This window comes from Juglans microcarpa x Juglans regia, chromosome 4S (assembly GCF_004785595.1).
Source record: "Juglans microcarpa x Juglans regia isolate MS1-56 chromosome 4S, Jm3101_v1.0, whole genome shotgun sequence".
Taxonomy (NCBI): domain Eukaryota; kingdom Viridiplantae; phylum Streptophyta; class Magnoliopsida; order Fagales; family Juglandaceae; genus Juglans; species Juglans microcarpa x Juglans regia.
In genome coordinates, this window is record NC_054601.1 from 5,150,997 (window position 1) to 5,171,049 (window position 20,053).

General features: G+C 36.1%; 1 protein-coding gene across 1 annotated transcript; it reads left to right on the plus strand.

The window, feature by feature from the left end:
- The first annotated feature begins 749 nt into the window (after positions 1 to 749).
- On the plus strand, positions 750 to 3,434 carry LOC121262961 (lecithin-cholesterol acyltransferase-like 1). The gene is made up of 2 exons (XM_041165682.1): positions 750 to 1,307; positions 2,406 to 3,434. The coding sequence occupies exons 1-2, from the start codon at positions 928 to 930 to the stop codon at positions 3,307 to 3,309; spliced, it is 1,284 nt and encodes a 427-aa protein (XP_041021616.1). The 5' UTR covers positions 750 to 927; the 3' UTR covers positions 3,310 to 3,434.
- Positions 3,435 to 20,053: the final 16,619 nt, after the last annotated feature.

Consider the following 20,053-nt stretch of genomic DNA (forward strand, 5'->3'; position numbering starts at 1 on the left):
TAAACGGACTAAACCCCAATTCGGAATTGCAATACACTTACAGTATCGTCAAATTAATTTGTTATTTTCATTGAACTGTAACTTTTATCATCTTTATTATTACCTTTTTAATTGGATTATCAAACATGCAAGAAGACAGGCCAATGTAGCGGCTCACAAGCTTGCAAAGAAGAATTTTAAATTTAGAAACCAAGTCTGTATGGTAATGGAACTTTGGATGGAGGATTTCCCTAGTCAAATCCAATGATGCAGTCAGTCCTAACAAAGTAACATTTATGAATGAAAAATTTTTCTTATCAGTTACTATTTACTATCTTACATTCTACATCTTATATCAACTATAGCTGTAGGGTGCGAGAGTGAATAGTAGCTGATGCATAATAAATCTTAAATTTTAAAATTTATATTTCAAATCAAATAATGTCACATGAATGATGTATAGTATAAAAATCTTATAATAGAATTATTTACTGTTCACCCCCTCGTGTTTTCACTCTCTTGTCTATGGAGCCTGTGCAGTGTGCTCAGCCAACAAGACTAAAATCAGACTCAAATTTTCGCTCGAATTTGTGAGGAAAAGAGTTCGACATTTAAAATAATTTTTTATAAAGATTATTAAGTATTTAGTGTGATTTTATACAAATAGTAATAATAAATAATAAATATTATAAATAATACATCAATGCCACCTCTTTTTATCAAGTTCGTACCCAAAAAAAAAAAAAGTCAGAACAGTATTTTACCATGAAGGCATTGTCCACCACATGTTGTATCTTTCATCACACCACTTTTGGCGGTCCACGTAAAGCCACCAAACCCAAAGGTCTCTCATCCATCTATTTCCATCTTCTCTTGCTCTCGCAAAATTCACAGCGTCAAAGAGGAGGAGGAGCTGGAGCTGGAGCTGGAGCTAGCAGGGACAGGTTAATGGGCATCAATTTAGCTCTGGTTTCAGTGGCTGTGATGTTGTACACATGCCACGCAGGCAGCAACCTCCACCCTCTGATCCTAATACCTGGGAATGGTGGGAACCAGCTAGAAGCCCGGCTAACCGCTGGCTACAAGCCCTCGAGCTTGTACTGTTACAAAAGGTGGAACCCGGCGGCGCGGCAGAACAAGGAGGGTTGGTTCAGGTTGTGGTTCGATCCCAGTGTCCTCTTAGCTCCGTTTACCAAGTGCTTTGCCGAGCGCATGATGCTTTACTACGATTCTGATTTGGATGATTATCGTAATGCCCCTGGGGTTGAAACCAGGGTTCCTCACTTCGGTTCTACTCAGTCCCTTCTGTACCTTGACCCCAATCTCAAGTAAGCTCCTGTCCTGAATCATCTACGTAGTTTGTGGTAGATGAAGCTGCTTTGATTTTATTACAACGGGAAGGGTATGAAATTCTCTGATTTTGAAAAACATTTATAACTTGTTGATGGCGGAGATGATTTTAATTTGACGTAAAAAATTGAAATGCATAGGCCAGTCTGTTCATTCTCTTGCTCCATATCTTATCCAGAGCCAAGACTGCCTAACTGCAATTCATGAATATTTTGATTTGGGCTGCTGGCCTGGGGAGAGATTTTACAAAAATATATATTAAATTTAAGTTCTGTAGTGATATTGTAATTTTACGCATAATATTATATATACCAATTAACAGTGTGGTTATATAAGTAAAATTGTAAATATTGGTAACATTTTCCATTTAAATTATATCAATCTTCGTTATAATAAACGGGCAATGGTGTAGTTATCGTTAAGTCTAAAATTTGATTAAGGACTTATACTGGGAGTGAGATGAGATGACGATTTTATGAATAGTTGTTATGTAGTTTATAAATAGTAATGAAATAATTTGAATTTAATATTTTTTTACTTTAAAAAATGAGAGAGAAAAATATTATAAAATATTAGAGTAAAATATTTTGGTCAACCTAATTATTCAATAGTAGCCATCGGGAATATTTTTAGAGTAAAATATTATTTTAGAGATAGATAATAGATGGCCAAATTTGAAAAAAGTGATGAATTTATTATAGCTAAAAAATGGAGCTTTAAAATTTTAACTACTCCAATACAAACCACTTTTGAGCTTATACTTAGCCAAAATTTAGCTAGGCATTGGCGCAATGCTAGTGCTCTTACTCGTGCTGTTATCATTCAAGGCTTACTATAGTTTACTGGGTAAAACTCGTGCTCTAGTTTTAAAAGTTGATCATTCAAAGTAGATCATTTAACTGCACTGTGATCAATCTGCTGTTGAAACAAAGAGGCTGAAGAGTATAGGTTTCAATAATCAAATTCTTCAATTTTGTTTTGAAACATTCTTCCTATTCCTGATGGATGACTAATTAATAGTTCAAGTACATATCGTAGGAAGTTCAGTTTGTAACAAGTGATGGTCACATTCACAGGCACATTACAGCATACATGGAACCTCTAGTGGAATCCCTGGAACAAATTGGATATATCAATGGCGAAACCCTTTTTGGAGCTCCATACGATTTTAGATATGGTTTAGCTGCAGAGGGTCACCCATCCCATGTGGGCTCCAAGTTCCTACAAGACCTAAAGGATTTGATAGAGAAGGCCAGCACTTCCAACGGAGGGAAGCCAGTAATCCTTCTCTCCCACAGCTTAGGGGGCCTCTTTGTCCTCCAACTTCTCAACCGGAACCCACCCTCTTGGCGGAAAAAGTTTGTAAAACACTTCGTTGCTCTCTCGGCGCCATGGGGCGGCACTGTCGATGAAATGCTTACCTTCGCTTCTGGGAATACGCTTGGAGTGCCGTTGGTGGAGCCACTGCTTGTGAGAGAAGAACAAAGGAGCTCTGAAAGCAACCTTTGGCTCATGCCTAATCCCAGGCTATTTGGGCATGAAAAGCCACTCGTTGTCACCCCAAACGCAACCTACTCGGCCTCCGATGTGGTGCAATTTCTTAATGACATCGGATTTCCGCAAGGTGTTCATCCATATAAGTCTCGGATATTGCCTCTGGCAGTCAAATTAGGAGCACCTGGAGTGCCTATTACGTGTATAATTGGGAGTGGCGTAAAGACGGCGGAGACTTTGTTCTATGGGAAAAATGGTTTCGATGAGCAGCCGGATATTGTTTATGGGGATGGAGATGGGACTGTGAACATGGTGAGCTTGTTAGCACTCGAATCGCTGTGGTCGGAGGAAAAAAATCAAACCCTTAAGGTGATTAGAATTCCTGGGGTTTCTCATACGTCGATACTGAAAAATGATGCTGCACTTGATCAAATCATAGCAGAGGTTTCTGGTAGTAATTCATGTTTAGAATACTCTGTTGTGTAAAGAATTAAGCAGAGCTGTGAGATTGGTTCATGCGATTGGCCAACACCTTGAAGCACTTCAAGACCTCTTTTATTCGATATAAAATAATAATAATAATAAAAAAAAAAACCCCCCTCTCTTATTCATTTGTTGTTGATTTACTCAATCAACTCGTGAATTTATCCAAAAAATAAAAAATGAAGATTTAAGATTGTCATTTTAACATACTTCAGAAATCTAAGGGCAAACATGATTATCCTTTACGTGGCTATGGACTTTAATTGATAAACAAGTTAAAAGAAGGCAACTCAGTTAGGGGCATGCGAGAGAGACCAATAATTTTTCATGGTATGTATATTCAACGTCTCCTTAATTTCAAATCCAAACTTCTAAAGGAGAGAGAGCGATATATTTGTTTAGTTGATAAATTATATTTGTAGTTGTAGAGTGTGAAAAGTACTGCACAATTTCTTTGAAAAAAATGAGTAAATACGTGACTCATATTAAAAAATTATTTTTTTAATAGTAAATTTTACTCTTTTTTAAAGCGATTACGTGTCGTTTATACATTTTATAACTGTACGTAACATTACTCGAAAGTGAAATGTGAGTGGATGAAAAGTGAATTCCAAGGTTGAAGATCACAAATTTGGTTTGGTTGACATGACAATGCCACTCAGCACTGATACATCAACGTGTGTGCAAGAATTCGCAAAGGATGATGCTATAGGACCGATTTACCGATAATCCAACCGATAAGTGCATTTTAGAATTTTTTTTTGTTATTTATTTATTTTTTTAACATATTTAAATATATTTTTTTTACAAAAAATACATAAACACAATAATATTCACTTACTTAATCACTAAGAAAAAAAAAGGGTCAACCATCGGGCATCTATCGGTTCAAACAACAGTATCTATTCGCAAAATTATCTAATTTGTATCATTGGTCACTGTGACTCTTGCACAGTTTAACGATGTACAAGAAAGGGAGTGTGTGCGTGTGTTAAAGAAGAGGACAACTCCATATTTATTACTAGATCCTCACTTATAACGAGAGAATACCTTGTACAAAAGAGTAAGGGGGTAATAGATGAAAATCTCAAAACCATGCTCTTGTGAAAATAAAATATTGATGGGAAAGAAATAATATTGAAATATAAAGAAAACCATGAAGACAATCTAACGACGGAAGTTAGGGATACCTGCATGATTTAAAGTAAAAAGGCCAACCATATTCTTGGGAAGTTCAAAAATGGAAGAGAAACTGGAGTGCTGCCCATAGCTCCAAGATTCGCAAGACTATCCACCAAAGTGTTATCTTCTCTATAAACATGATATTCTAAAAGAAAAGGGTCAATTAAAATGTAAAATATCATTTCAAATATCAGCATATTTTCAAAAGGGGTGAGAACTGTTATTAAACCAATTCATCACAAGAAGATAATCCGTTTCCACAAGAAAGTTAGGAACACTCAATTGATAGTACAAAGTAAGTCCAATATTTAAATCATTTAACTTGGCAAAAGTATTAGTACCCATCCCAAGATAGCAAGAAAAACCAACAACAAAAAAGTAAACATGGGATTCAAAAACTCCCCCACTAGTAGACCCACAATTACCTTTAAAGATGCCATCGATATTGAGCTTGAGAGATCATTAGGGGGGGCAACCAACGAACAAGGAAGGGTCTCTTTATCATGATGATGGTTTGAGGAATGTGAATAAACATTAGTAGATGACACAAGAGAGTGAAGCGTAAGGAGAACTATAAGAGTCGTTGGACAAGGGGTATCCCCCCACCCCTCTCCTTAAGCCAACTATTGATTCCATGCATGTGACGCCCCCAACCTCCGCTTGGTATAGAACAACGACTTAAAGTGTTGAGACATATAACACAAGGTTATATATCCTCGTGCATGACAGTTAACATGCAATGCATCTTATAAGTGCAATTAGTAGAATGTAATATTCGCAGTGGATTAAGAGTAAAAATAAAACTTATGCCAGAATAACTAAAAATGTCCCAATTCATTAATAATCATCCCATATAAGTTTCTTATTTGTCAATTATTCTTATTTTATTCTTCAGTAATGGCGTACTCCCTTATTGTTTTTCGGACAATTCTCCTCATAAGGTAATAGTGCTGTTTTGGCGTGCTTCCTTCTTCTGATTTTTTATAATTTTCAACCGGAACAAATCTACCCGGGGAAAATACTCCACAGGCCAAATTCTCAACAGGAAAAAAACTTATAATGTGGAAATTCGCTTTCGCTTCCTTTATTTATAAATGTTGTCAGTTGTCTCTACCCTGGACGCTAAGTCTGATTTCTTTATACTATAGCCCCAGCTATGAGAGGTTCTGGACCACATCTGCGCCGGAGCATACAGCTGGAGAAAGGCTTTTAATAGAGGTTGTTTGCTCTATTAAATTGGGATTTCCTAAGGAGAACTTCATTTTATAGAGGTTGTGGTCTCTATTAAATTGGTATTTCCTAATGTGCCAACCCAGTATAAAGAAAGTACTTAGTATCCCTCTAGCATACTAACTAGAGAACGACATCGGTTTAACTCTAAAGGGTGACATAAAGTGTGGAGTACTTTTTTCAGCTAATTCAGTTACCGCGGTTGGATCCACCTTTCCATCCAATCCGTCCTCCTCGAGTCCTGACACAACTTCTATAATTTTGAGTGGAATGACAGTGGGTTCAGGGGTGAGATTTACTTGAAATCTTAGTAAATTAAACAACCAACCAATGTGCATAAAGATAAATTATGCATGATGAATGATAAATATAAAATGCATGTAATGCAAAAAATCAGTGTGTCACCCACCCATCCAGATTCCTCAATATTTTCAGAAAAATTGAAACACACATTTTCATACAGAGAACATTTTTCACTTTACTGAAGAAAATAATCATAATGTTTCATCATTATTAGCAATTCATACTTAATCATAACTTCATAACGTGTAGTATCGTCATAGTTTCCTATATGCACTGTGAGTACCTGTTGGTGACCGTAATACAACTCATGTTGAAACTATGTTGTCTACAAAGTCATTTTCAATGCATTGGTTACATAACATAATATCATAACATATATACCCACCAGCCTTAGATGTCATAACATTTGACTTCGCTCCAGCATTCTTTAAAAAGAACCCATTCGAAACCCAATGATTGTTCTTGTCAAACCAAGTGTTACCATTCCATTCTTAAACACTCTAGAGTAGACAGATAAGTTCCACTAGGATAATTCCTCATCCTAGCCTTTGGGGTTGTGACAAAAATTACTTTTCATGATATGTTAAAAAATGTATTTCATGACATGTGCATATGTAGCAAGCTTTCATGTGAAAATGATGTTTATAGATGCAATATGCTAAAATGGTGAAAATATCACATGTCATGTAAGTATGCACTCAATGTATCATATAACATGATATTTTATGTTCAAAATAAAAATTATAACATGAATGTGGCATTCATCAATAAATCATAAATGACTTATCAATGTGTAAGTTAGAGGCCAACTTACAAACTTCCTGAGTTTGAAAAGTTGCGGCTGAAATCAAATTTATACTAAGTTAGGATTTATACCATTATGGAAGATGTTCATAATCAAAGGCTTAAAAAATGGCTATTTATAAAATTAACCCTAAACTCTAAAAAATTACTACTAAAGCCCTAAATTTGTCAGTATTTGCAAAAAAATTTCAAATTTAACCAAACTTCATGAACATCATATTTTTGATATTCTAAAACCATATATACCCTTAGAATTGTAAAATTTAAAGTAGAACTAGCTCAAACATTTCCAACTCATGGCATGCACTCTAGTTAATGCCTTAGTGATTTCAACTATTGATTCCTATGAATGCATGCTTATGCAAATTTTTTTTAGTCACAAATAATCACTATAGTCCTTAAAGATATGATAAAGGCCAATTCTTGGGTGAGCAAGTTCATCCTAGTACTTAATCATGGTTAAAAACCTTAATCTTCATTAATCCTCCATTAATCAATCTTGATGCTCCTAGTGTAAATCACAAAAGCATGCTTTCAAAACTCACCCAAAGCATGTATTTTCATTCTTATCCCAATCAGAAGGTTTTCTAAATGCTTAATCATCAAGCCTAGGTGTAATAAATCAAATTTTGTGCCTTAATCACAAACTTACTTAAAACCCATGCATGTTTTGATGATCAACACAAGATAGAATTAAAACCTATTATGGCATACTTCAAATCAAAAATCAAATCTTCCATGATCATTCTAAGACATTAATAAATTATATCAAAATATGCTAAGACATGTGACAGCTAAAATTTCCACTTAAAACAATTTAAACACTTGAACCATTCTTAATGGGAAAACACTACTTTGCCCTCCTATTTGTACCGCTTGGTAAATTTTTTTTTTTTTTACTTAGTGATTAAGAAATTGATTTTAAATGTATTGGAATTTTTTTAAAAGTATTTAAATATATTTAAAAAATGTGAAAAAAAAATGAAAAAAAAAACTCAAAACTCAAAGGCGATAAAGTTGAGCGGGCTACTCCTAGGCAGCAGAGTAGCCCGACTCTTCTTAATGAACCTGATTTTTAATTAACCATGGTAACCTTTTCTAAATTCATCCAAAAATTACTCCAACAATTATAAGCACAACTTGATATTTAAACTAAGATCTAGGACAAGAGAACTTACAAATTTCATAGCCCTCTATAGCTCCCAACACAAGAACTCAAGAACTTCCAAGAACACTCACTCGACTTCTATTCTTTTGTACTCTAAGGGAAGAGATCTCTCAAGAACTCAAGAGGAGCTCAGAGAAGAGGTGTGTAGGAAATGAGGGGGTGGATGGGCTTTTTATAGGCAGCCAAGGAGGATGAGACATTGGCCTAAGCCCATGGGGATTGGGTGATATAGACAGTGGTGTAAGGAGCTGAAATTTTAGCTTGCATTTCATCATATTGTGTCACTCGTGCAGAGTGAATAATGCCCTAAATCACTATGACTTCATCAATTCAGGTGCTACATTGATCCTAAAGGTACTGGTCAGGTCGTGGTGCAGAAGGAAGAGAAGAAAAACAAAACAAAAATAAGCATGAAGCTGACGGGTTCAAGGGTGGTTTCTTGGGCGGCTTTGATCATGGCTTTGACTCACCCTCTTGTCTTTTCTCCATGGCTACCTTGTGCAGGTCATAAACCATTCTTGGAAGGCTTTCCAGGTGAGGGAATGGTTATTGGTTGGATGTCAAGTGATCATGAAGTGGCAACTCAAATGAAAGGGGTAAAGGGAAATGGGTTGTCGAAATGAAGGTGGTTTGATGCCTTTGGTTTGGTGCTTTCTTTGGGTGGGAAAATTGGTCAAAAACTCATGATGACCATGGGGGCTTCTTGGGGATTAGGTGTTGATGGATGTGATGTGGGGTGGTGGCTCAGCCATGGACAAAATAGGGGTTGAAACTCAACCAACTTGGTTCTCATCCAACTAGTGCCCATGGTGAAATCGGTTTTGGTTTCATTTATTTGTTTTTCTTTTTAAATAAAATTTGTCCAAGGCTTGGTCTGGGTCTAAAGAGATCTTATGAGGTGTTTAAAGATCATACTACTCTTGAGAAAAAGGCACAAAAATATTAGACTTAAGGGCAAAACAGTATATTGCACACAAAGGGCACACGTGTGCCGATTGGTGTAGTTTGGAGTTTTGATTTGTCATTTCTTCTAATGACATGTGTGGAGGTTTATCTAGGGTCCTAATATGATCTAATAATGATGCAATTGAATAATGAAATAAGAAAATTTCATATAAAAAAGGTTAAAAATATTAAGAAAGAAAATTAAGTTCCAAAATATGGTTTAAAGATCACTAATCATGGGTAAGTTGATTAATAGTTTTAACCCAATTTCAAAACTTAATTTGGGTACTTAGGGTATGACATGGGTTTGAGGAAACCCATGGTATGATGTATTGGGCTTCAAATTGAAGAGTGAATAGAAGCAAAGCAAAAGTTTTTGGCCTTGTGGGCTTAAAAGGGCCATGAGTATGAGTTAATAGTCCATGGGCTTTGGGTTTGAGTGGATGAGAGGCCTTGTTTCTAGATTTTGAGAGATTAAGAGGCCTCAAAATCCACAAAGATGGGACTTGAAAGACTTACATTGACATAATTGGGTCATGGGTCAAACCTCAACCATGCTTGGCCCAAAAGGCCTTATGCCTTCCTCATACTTGGGTCAAGACTATCCTACCAAAACTTGTACTCCTATGAGGCTTAGTTTAAGGCTTCTAAGACTTGACCCATAAATGTCCTAAAGTTTTTGAGGCCTTAATAGGATTACTAATGGGTTTGTTTCTCTAATCATTTATGCTTAATAATTAATGACACTAAGTGTCATGGTCTAAATAAATCTAACTATCTCTATGGAAATAAATAAATAAAATAAACAAACAAAATAATATAATAGTAATAGTAATAAAAATAAAAAATATTTAAAACCCAAAGTCATAAGCTTAATCTAAGAGCGTTTAAAGATTAATCCTAATGATTAATTAGGCGGGGTGTTACAATGCAGCTATTGAATTTATAAGCCAAATGTATAAATTTGTTTAATTTTTTCCTATGATAGTCATATGTATAAAATAAGGTTGCCAAGATGTACTCTCTAAAAATCTTTATACCTAAGATGGGTTGCCCCTTTTATATGCTCATTTCCATAATTGTCTTCTTAGAGCATTCTCAATAGTCTATTCATCCTATCCTTTAAAATACATCATCAAAATTTTTTTTTTTTTAACTTTACATACTAACTTTTATAGTAGAGAATAAATTTTGGCCGGTTTAACCGATTTCTCCCAAATAATGCCCTTTAATGGAGGTGTGTCATGTAGACACAACGTATTACCAACCATGTGACCGCACTGCAAAGGGACAATTTTTTTTTCCACTCTCATTGAGCCCCCTCCCATCAAGCCCCTCCCTCCCTCCCTCCCTCTCTCTATGTCCTCTTTCTATCCCAGGAAAACCACGAGCTTTGATCTCCCATACCTTATCTCGCTCTCTCTCTCTCTCACTCTCTCTCTCTAGAATACTTGCTCTCTATAATCGATTCTCATGGGATGAGTGGATTGTGTGCAACGGTTGCCTTCGTTTTACCCTTAATCTCTGGTATTGCCTTCGTCGTTTTTTCCTTTATCCCTTAAATTCCTCTGAACTTTAAATTAATGTTAACTGCAAATTTCTTTTGTGATGCAAATTGCTATGAAAAAACTCTATTATCTGTGATGCAAATTAATGATATCTGTGGGCTGTCTGGAGGGCAGCAGTGCACTGATTATGGATGGCGTTTGTGCTACGAGCTAAAGGGGGCAACGATTTGGAAAGATGCGGCCGTCTGGAGAGGTGTGGCGATGTGTAGACTAATAGGTGCGACAATGTAGGTAGTGGGTTAAGTTTGTGTTTTCAGAATAAAATTTTCACACAATTTATGTAGATTTGATTTTACTATCCTGTGATGCAGCTCATGTGATTTGTATGTGGATTGCTGACTTGTTTGCATATTATTTGTTGCCACTAAAAGCATAAGAACGGAAGCTCTGTTCCAAAGAGGGACTGTTTATAGTATACTATACATTAACATATATATTTTTTCTTTGTATCATCTAAATATTATACTTTTTAATATTTTTTATTCATTTCAAATATCTTCTCTAACTACTAATGATATCCTCCTATCTTTTTATATTTGCAATATCTCTCTATTTACAATATCATATAATTATGTCATATTTGAAATTAACCCAAATTTATAAGCTAGATCAAGATACAAATTAATTCAAAAAATAAAAATAAAAGATTAAATAATGAAAATATTCTCAAAGCATATTATGAGAATATTCATTTCCGATAATTGTTAAAGAATATTATCAAGATATTGAGAGAGAAAAGGTTGAAACATACCCAAAACCCACTCGAAAAATGAGGAGTTACGAGGAGAATTTTTTCAGAAACTTTACCTCAGGCAAATAACAGGATGCTTGAACTGTATTGTAGATTTGAAGCCCTTCGCAAATTGTGATTGTAGAAGATCGACGAGCAGCATAACCAGTCTTGTGAGGAAGGGAAGAGGGCACGAAATAAACTTACAAGGCTAAAACGAAATAAAGTGGCTTTTCGACAGTGAATAAAAAGGTAAAAAGAAGAGAGAGAAATAAATTAAAAATTTATACATTTGTATACAATGTCTACTAGATGTAGAGAATATACTGTAGCAAACTGGAAATCAGTTACAAAATAAATAATCCGTTGGATGGATATTTTGGGCTATTTTACATAATCCATCCGGAATACTCTCATATCTCAGTTGATTTCTCTATACGTGTTGGAAGGATATTTCAGGTGGGGTCGTTGCTTAGAATGTGTAGTTATCGGACTCCGGTCCCTTTTTCATTACGTGGGGGCCTAATGGGTTTTATGAACTTCATGGGCTTTTAGGGCTTTAATATTGGGCAATAATAATTATAATCGTAACCCGTACTCTGTTGAACAAAAGTGTGGTTTCGAGTCTCGAATAGTGAAAAAAGTGCCCTTCTTCTCTCTCGAGACAGAGTAGGGTTTAGTGCCTCTGTTCTTGACAAAGGCATAAGTCTCACTTTTTGTGGGTTTGTGTGATGTCGGTGGGGATGGAAGAGGAAGATCTGACTACATGATGGAAACGACTTCTATCCAAGGAAGAAAACTCTATTTTCCAAATCAAACCAGAAGAACGCAAGGAATGGGGCCTCCGTAGGAAACTCTGCATTATAGGGAGAGTTTTATCTGAAAAAAATCGTTAATAATGAGGCCTTTAGGATGACGATGTCTTAGTTGTGGAGGCTAGGTGGATGGGTGCAATTCAAGGATTTAAATGATCAATGTTTTCTGATCGAGTTTCAGCAAGTGCAGAATAAGGAGAAAGTGCTAAGCGGTAGGCCATGGTGTTTTGACAGAAACTTACTGACTTTACAAGAGGTTGATGAAAATGTGTCTATTAACACAATGTAGTTTTGATATGAACCTTTTTGGACTCAATGCCACAACCTCCCCCTGGCTGCAATGACGGAAGACATAAGGGAGCAGTTTGGATCCTCTCTTGGACATGTTATAAGGGTGGATGTTGAATCTGATGGATCCGCGTGGGGAAGATGTCTCCGTATCAAGGTAGCTGTGGATCTCCATAAACCTCTCTTGAGGGGAAATGGTTGGAGTTTGAACAACAGCAGCACTGGATCTCCTTTAAATATGAGAGGCTGCAAAATTTCTGTTTTCAATGTGGGATTTTGTTCCATAAGGGAAGAAACTGTTTGAGAACGAGGTTTGACCAACAAAAGGAGGATCAGGAACCACTGCAGTATGGCCCTTGGCTCAGAGTACAACTCATGAACACTAATATTTTTAATGGCCGGAAGTATGGTGGATTGACTGGAAATAATCAAAACCTGAGAGGACAGCAAACTGAAGGTAAGGGGCAGAAGGGATGAAGCTGCCAAAGGGATGAAAATGGGGCAGAATGAGCTAAATGATGAAATGAAAGAGATGCTCATGAGGGAGGAACTGGCTATGAGTAAAAAAGAGTATATAGATGTGCAAAAGAAGGAAGACCCACAAATCCAAGAGACTCCAACTATGTAGGACCCCCCAAATCCCACCTCATCTCTGGAGGGCATTTATGTGAGTCAACACTCGGGCACTGAAAAGGTTGGGAACATTAATGAGGTAAACTCTGTTGTTGGTAAACCTGCTAATGTTATGTTAAAAGTGCTTGACTCTCATATGGACTTAGATCAAAGCTTGGCTAACCTAGGCAGTTCCTCTCACCAAAGTTCAAATGCACTACCTGATGGTGTCTTAAAAACATTTGAAACTCCTAAGGTGTCTCTGAGTGAGGATAGGCCAGAATGCAATATGAAATGTGAATCAACTGTGATAACCCCTGAGTATTGTCACCCCACTAACAGTTTTGGTAATAACCTGGCTATGAAGGAGGGCATTCCTAAAACTGGTACATGGAAGAGAAAGGCTAGAGGCAGATTCAATTCGGGTGAGAGGCTTACTGATATCACTAACACTAAGGCTTTAGTGGGGGTAAAAAAAGGGAGGTACTAATGAGACAAAGGGGGGTAGTCCTAATCCAAAGAAAAATAATAGTAGTGGATGAGGGGTTGAGAATCAAAATGAAACCAGCCACTGTCAAACTCAACGAGTCTCCTAATATGGAATTGCGGAAGGCTTGGGAACCCTCGAACAATTCTAATCCTTAGAAACTTGACTAAGGAAAAGTGTCCCCATTTAGTTTTCCTTTTGGAAACTAAGTGCAACAGTACTCGGATGGATGAGGTAAGAAGAAATTTAAAATTTGAGAGTTGCTTTGCTGTGGAGAGTGTGGGCTTAAGTGGAGGAATATCATTACTCTGGAAAGATGGTTAGAGTCTCAAAGTTATTAATTATATCTGATGGCATATCAGTGCAATTGTCCATGAAGGAGGAGATAAACCTGTTTGGCAGTTCACTGGGTTTTATGGCCACCCAGATACAATGAAAAGGAATAGCAGTTGGTAGCTTCTAAAGATGCTCAAACCTTCCTCTTCGATAGCTTGGTTATGTGCATGTGATTTTAATGAAATCCTGCATCCAAAGAACAAGATGGGAGGTGCTAGTAGATCTTATAAGCAAATTGATGACTTTAGGTAGGCCCTTGAGGTGTGTGACCTCCATGACATTCATTCCCAATGGCAGAAATTCACTTGGTCAAATAATAGAAGTGAAAAAGATTTCATAAAGGAAAAAATTGATAGAGCAATGGCTAACAAGGAGTGGGATGACACTTTCAACTCGGCTTCTTGTAATGCTATGATAGCAGTAAAATTTGACCACTCCCCTCTTCATGTAAACATGCAACATTTCGAGTATAAAAGCGGAAGGAAAATCAGGATGTTCAGGTATGAAGTTGCCTGGAAATTAAAGGAGGAGTGTGTTGGCATTGTGAAGGAGGCATGGAGCAAGGTGACAAAGGGAGATACAAAGACATCTTCTAAGAGCTAAGCTTGAACATTGTCAAAGGGGGCTAGTACAATGGAAACAGAAATATGCTCAGCATGAGACAAAGGTTATCGATCGAGCTTTAGCTAGTATAAGCCACCTGCAAAATACTGGTGATGGTTCACACATGACCCATATGCAAAATTTACAAAAAAAGGTGGATGTGTCTTTAGCTAAAACAGAAATGAAGTGGAGGCAGCGAGCAAAGCAGCATTGGCTTAAAAATAGAGACAAAAATACTCAGTTTTTTCATATGCATGCAAGCCAAAGGAGGAGGGTTAATACCATCAAATCCATAACAGACACCAACGGAAGGGTAGTTTCTGAGCAGGCTGATATTGGAGCTGTTTTTATAGGTTCTTTCTCTTCACTCTTCACCACATCATCACCTATTAATATTGAGGCTTGTTTAAATGCTTTAAGCCCAAAAATTTTTACAGAGATGTCCACAAGCCTCATGAAGCAGTTCACTGTTGAGGTTGTAAAAATTGCTGTCTTTCAAATGAACCCCTTGGTTCACCTGGTCCTGATGGCTTTCCAGCCCAGTTCTACCAAAAACATTGGGAGGTGGTGGGTGGGGAGGTATGTAGCTTTGTTTCACATATTCTCAATCATAGAGGGTCCTTAAAAGAGGTTAATGACACATTCATATCACTTATCCCCAAGGTCAAGAACCCCAATAAGGTGACTGAGTACAGACCCATTAGCCTGTGTAATGTCCTTTATAAGATAGTATCCAAAACACTGGCTAATAGGCTAAAAGGTGTCCTCCCTAATATTGTTTCCATGAACCAAAGCATCTTTGTACCTGGGAGACTTATTTCAGACAACATGTTAGTGGCATATGAGGTCCTCCACTCTATGAATACAAGGATGAAGGGAAGGAAAGATTACATGGCTCTTAAACTAAATATGAGCAAGGCCTACGATCGAGTAGAATGGTAATTTGTGGTCGCTTTGATGAAGAAACTTGGCTTCCCTCAGCATTGGATAACACTTGTCCAGACTTGTCTAAACTTAGTGACTTAGAGCATTGGCAATGGACTAGCCAAATGTCAATGCACGTCCAAACTTTAGCTAGATGTGAGAAAAAGTCTCCACATTGGACTAGCCAATGGTCCAAAACTTAAGACTTGAGCTATAGTAAATTTTAAGTCCTCTCCAAACATGTCTAGCTACTATTCATAATGGAAAGTAATATTTTATTATTTCATCACTTCTCTCTCTCTTTGAATGGTAAAACATGCATGGTATGCACATTATTTATACTGATTGCGAATATTGATAGAGTAGACACATTATTTCTACAAAGCATGAAGATCTAGGAAATATCTAAATTGTATTTGTAAAAAATAAATAAATAATAAAAAATATTATATTATTATTTTAACTTTAAGATAGCTAATCCAATATAGACTCATTTAGTCAAAAATTGATACTATAACTAAAAGTTAAGATTCTAGCTAAATTTTGGACTTAGGCCATTGCCAATGCTCTTATTCCATTCTTGTTAATCGTGAGCCCCAATAGAAATTCTCCCCATCAAGGGGCATTCGACAGGGGGATCCCCGGTCCCCATATTTATTCATACTTTGTGCTGAAGCCCTCATTGCTTTGCGGAAAACAGCTGAAGAATGTAGTGAAATCACTAGTGCTCCTGTTGGAAGAAGGCCTACACATGTAAGTCATCTGTTTTTTGCAGATGACGGCCTCATTTTTTGCCAAGCAAAGGTTGAGGAGCTGACTAGATTGCTAAGGATACTGGACTTGTATCGACATGCTTCAGGACAGGCTCTAAACAAAAAAAAGTCTTCTGTTTTCTTCAGTAAAAATACCCAACAGGGGGTCCAAAGACAGATTCTTCAATTAGCAGGAATATAATCTATTGGGACTTTTGACAAGTACTTAGGGCTACCTGCTATGGTGGGGAGAGCAAATGTTTCAGCTTTTCACTCCCTCATAGATAGGATTTGGGCTAGAGTGGTTAACTGGAAAACGAATCACTTATCGGTAGCAGGAAAGGAAATCCTTCTCAAGTCTGTGCTCCAAGCCATTCCAACTCACTCCATGGAGATTTTTCTCTTACCCACCTCAACTACCAGTAAACTAAACCAGCTTCTCAAGAAATTTTGGTGGGGTTATAATGAGGATTCCTCAAAAATACAATGGACCCCTTGGGAACAACTTAGCTTTGCCAAGGAACTAGGGGGTTTAGGCTTCAGGGACTTTAGATGTTTTAACATAGCTTTGCTTTCCAAGCAAATATGGAGGATTCTACAGGATCCCTCTTCACTAGTTGCTAAAGTCTTCAAACAGAAATATATTTTACATGTGGGTCTATTGGAGGCCAAGCTAGGATCTAGGCCATTATATGCCTGGAGAAGCCTTTATGAAGGTCTGCCCTTACTTAAAAAAAGACTTATGTGGAGGGTCGGGAATGGGCATAGCATGAACATATGGAAGGATAGTTGGGTTCCTTCCTTTCCAACTTTTCAGATCTCCTCAACTAGAGCTACCGACTGTTAGTGTGAAACTGTTAGTGACCTCATTGACATTAATTTGAAAATATGGAAGGAGGATCTCTTACAAGAACTATTCTCTAGTCAGGAAATTGAGGCCATTAGAGCCATTCCTATCAGTATGGGAGGCAGAGCAGACAAGTTAGTTTGGCAGCCCAATACTACTCGTCAATACACAGTGAAGACTGGTTACCATACCCGGAGAAATTTGGAGACTGATAAAGGGAGAAACATCAAGAAAGCAAAGAGACAAAGCTGTGTGGAAGACTTTGTGGAAACTGAAAGTAGCCTATGCAGTTAAGCTATTTTTGTGGAGAGCATGTAGTGAAGCTCTTCCAACACTTGCAAACCTGAAGAGGAGGAAAATTGTGGAAGACAGTACTTCCCCAATTTGTAGAACTGACCCCGAGACTTCAGGCCATGTTCTTTGGGGGTGTACAACTACTAGGGATGTGTGGAATCAGGGTTGTATTAGACTTCAGAAAATGTCATACCAAAGTGATATATTCTTTAATGTGTGGACTACACTAGTAGAGCAGCTTGATTCCAATGAGCTCGAAGAAGTGACAGTCACACTAAGGGGAATATGGACTAGGAGGAATGAAGTTGTGCATGGTAAAAGCTTCACTCACCCTATTGTACTCTCACAAAAAGCAAAAGCTGATATGGCTTTTTTCCAAGAGACAAACTACACCTCCCAGACTCCCCCAATGCAGTCTTCACAAAAGGTACATAAATGGCTTAAACCAATAGAGGGATTTTTTAAAGTAAATTGAGATGTAGTTTTAAATGTTGATATATGCAAGATTGGTGTGGGAGTGATAATTAAAGATCATAATGGTCAAGTCAGAGGGACATTTAGAGCTTCCAGATGGTTAAAAGGCAGCCCTTTTGATGTTGAAGCACATGACCTTCTATTAGCAGCAATTTTTTGTAAAGAAATGGGGCTCATGCAGGTCCTCTTGGAAGGTGACTCAAAACATGTGGTTGAATTGTTGCAGAATCAGGTTTCTAATTGGAGCATGGGAGGTTTGCTGATTGAAGATGCTCGAAACCTGATCAATTCCTGCAGCCAATGGTCAGCTACTCACGCATACAGGGGGCCAACAAGGTAGCTCACTTACTAGCAAAGTCTACTTTAAATTTATCAGAGGATGTATATGATATTGAAGAATGTCCATTTGACATTCAATCTATTGTAAACATTGAGATGTTGTAAGCTCTTTTTTTTAGGAGTAGTTTGGATTCAGAGATGAGTTGAGATAGCTTGAGATGGTTTGTGAATAGTAGAATAAAAGTTAAATTATTTATTATATTTTTTGTGAGAATTTGAAGAAGTTATTTTGAGATTTGAAAAAGTTAAATTGTTTATTATATTTTATATAAAAATTTGATAAAATTGTAATAATGAGATGAGATGAATTTTAAATGCAAATGAGGGTTAATCTTTCTATTTCAAAAAAAAAAAAAAAACCCCGTACTCTGTTGTCCCAATTATCGATTTAATTGCCACTGTTTGAGAGGAAGTTGCAAACTAATTTCCAAAAATTCAATTACGAATATTTTACTCCAGAAATTTCCAAAGCTACTGGCGAATATTGTACAATGTACATAAAAAGGAAGTGGAAAAGACCGGAAGCCCGTGTGGTGGGCCTACTCAGAGCTTCCCTTTCGTAAAGTGCCAGCGTATCATTTGACCAGATTTGCTGGAATGCTGATGTTTGACTTGCGTGTACCCATCGCAAAATCTAGAAAGCTGTTCTGCAAAATATTTATTTTAATATTAAGCATAAGATATGAATATTTTGAAAATATTTTATATTAAAAATAACTTAAATATTTTATATTTCATGTAAAATAAAGAAGATCCTATCTGGTTAGACCAATCAGTGTGAGCTGTATATTGGGACGAGAATATCTATAAATTTATATTTCAAAATAATTTGTAAAATCCATATACTTTATATTATTAATAAATAATATAAGGTTTATGTATTATTATATATATATATCTTGAAATTATATAAAATATTTGAAGGAATTGAGTCATTGCTTGCTTTATATGACAGACACTTGCACGTGGTAGTGGTTGCCGTGCGTTCTCCTCACCTTTGGTCTGTCTTCCTTTCTACGTCTTGGACTACCCGGTTTATTCAAATTAAGCACTTTATTTTCTGTAGTTATAAATATTGCAATAGTATGGAACTTTTTTTTTTTTTTTTGCCCCTTTTTTCTGGTCGTATTATAAAAGCAGCTGGGACCTCGGAAAGTGTGTCTATTTCATCATTCCAAGGTGTTTTTTTTTTTTTTTTCCTGCTCTTTTAACATATTTATCACATAAGGTATTTTTTTTTAAATTTATTTTCTTTTTCTAAATTAGAAAGGTTTTAGAATTTATTATTCAATTATTTATTATTTATCAAAATATAGTATTTTCCATGATATTTAATGGATGTAAATTTGAAGAGGGTTGCACAAATGAACTTGTCCCCAGATAAGGCTTTAAGTGTATGATATGGTCCAAAAGATACATTAAACGCAACATCTGTTGAGTCGTCCCAGAAGTCTATTCCAATGCGTGGAAATCGGATGCCCATTAAAACAACAAAAAAACCAACCTGGAATTGGATTTTTTTTTTTTTTCATTCGTTTGGTTACGCAATTTAAATAATATGAGATAAGATATTTTATTTAAAATTAAATAAAATATTATTATAATATAATTTTTTTTAAAATTTTAAAAAAATTAAATTATTTATTATATTTTATGTAAAAGTTTAAAAAAATTATAATAATAATATAAGATGTGATGATATAATTTAATTTTATATAACTAATTCAGTAAAAAATAAACCTCATCCTAATTCTCATTTATAATAATAATAATAATAATAATTTAAACATAATTATTTACAGTTATTCTTTATCATGAGGGATGAGAATTTCTAATTTTATTTTAAAAATATAATTCATTTAAAAAAAATTGATCTTGCATGGACTTTGAAAGAACATCTGGACGAAGTTTCAGAAAGAAAATTCTTATTCAAAAAAGAAAAAAGGGGTAAGAAAAATTATTAAGTAATTAACTTATATAAAATAATATTCCTTGTGGATCGTATTCTGAAGTTTGTTTGACTGCCGAATGGGGAACATCAATTTA

Coding starts and splice junctions, on each gene's coding strand:
- LOC121262961 (XM_041165682.1), top strand. CDS start 928: ATGGGCATCAATTTAGCTCTGGTTTCAGTGGCTGTGATGTTGTACACA. Junction 1,308..2,405: donor TACCTTGACCCCAATCTCAA/GTAAGCTCCTGT, acceptor TCACATTCACAG/GCACATTACAGCATACATGG.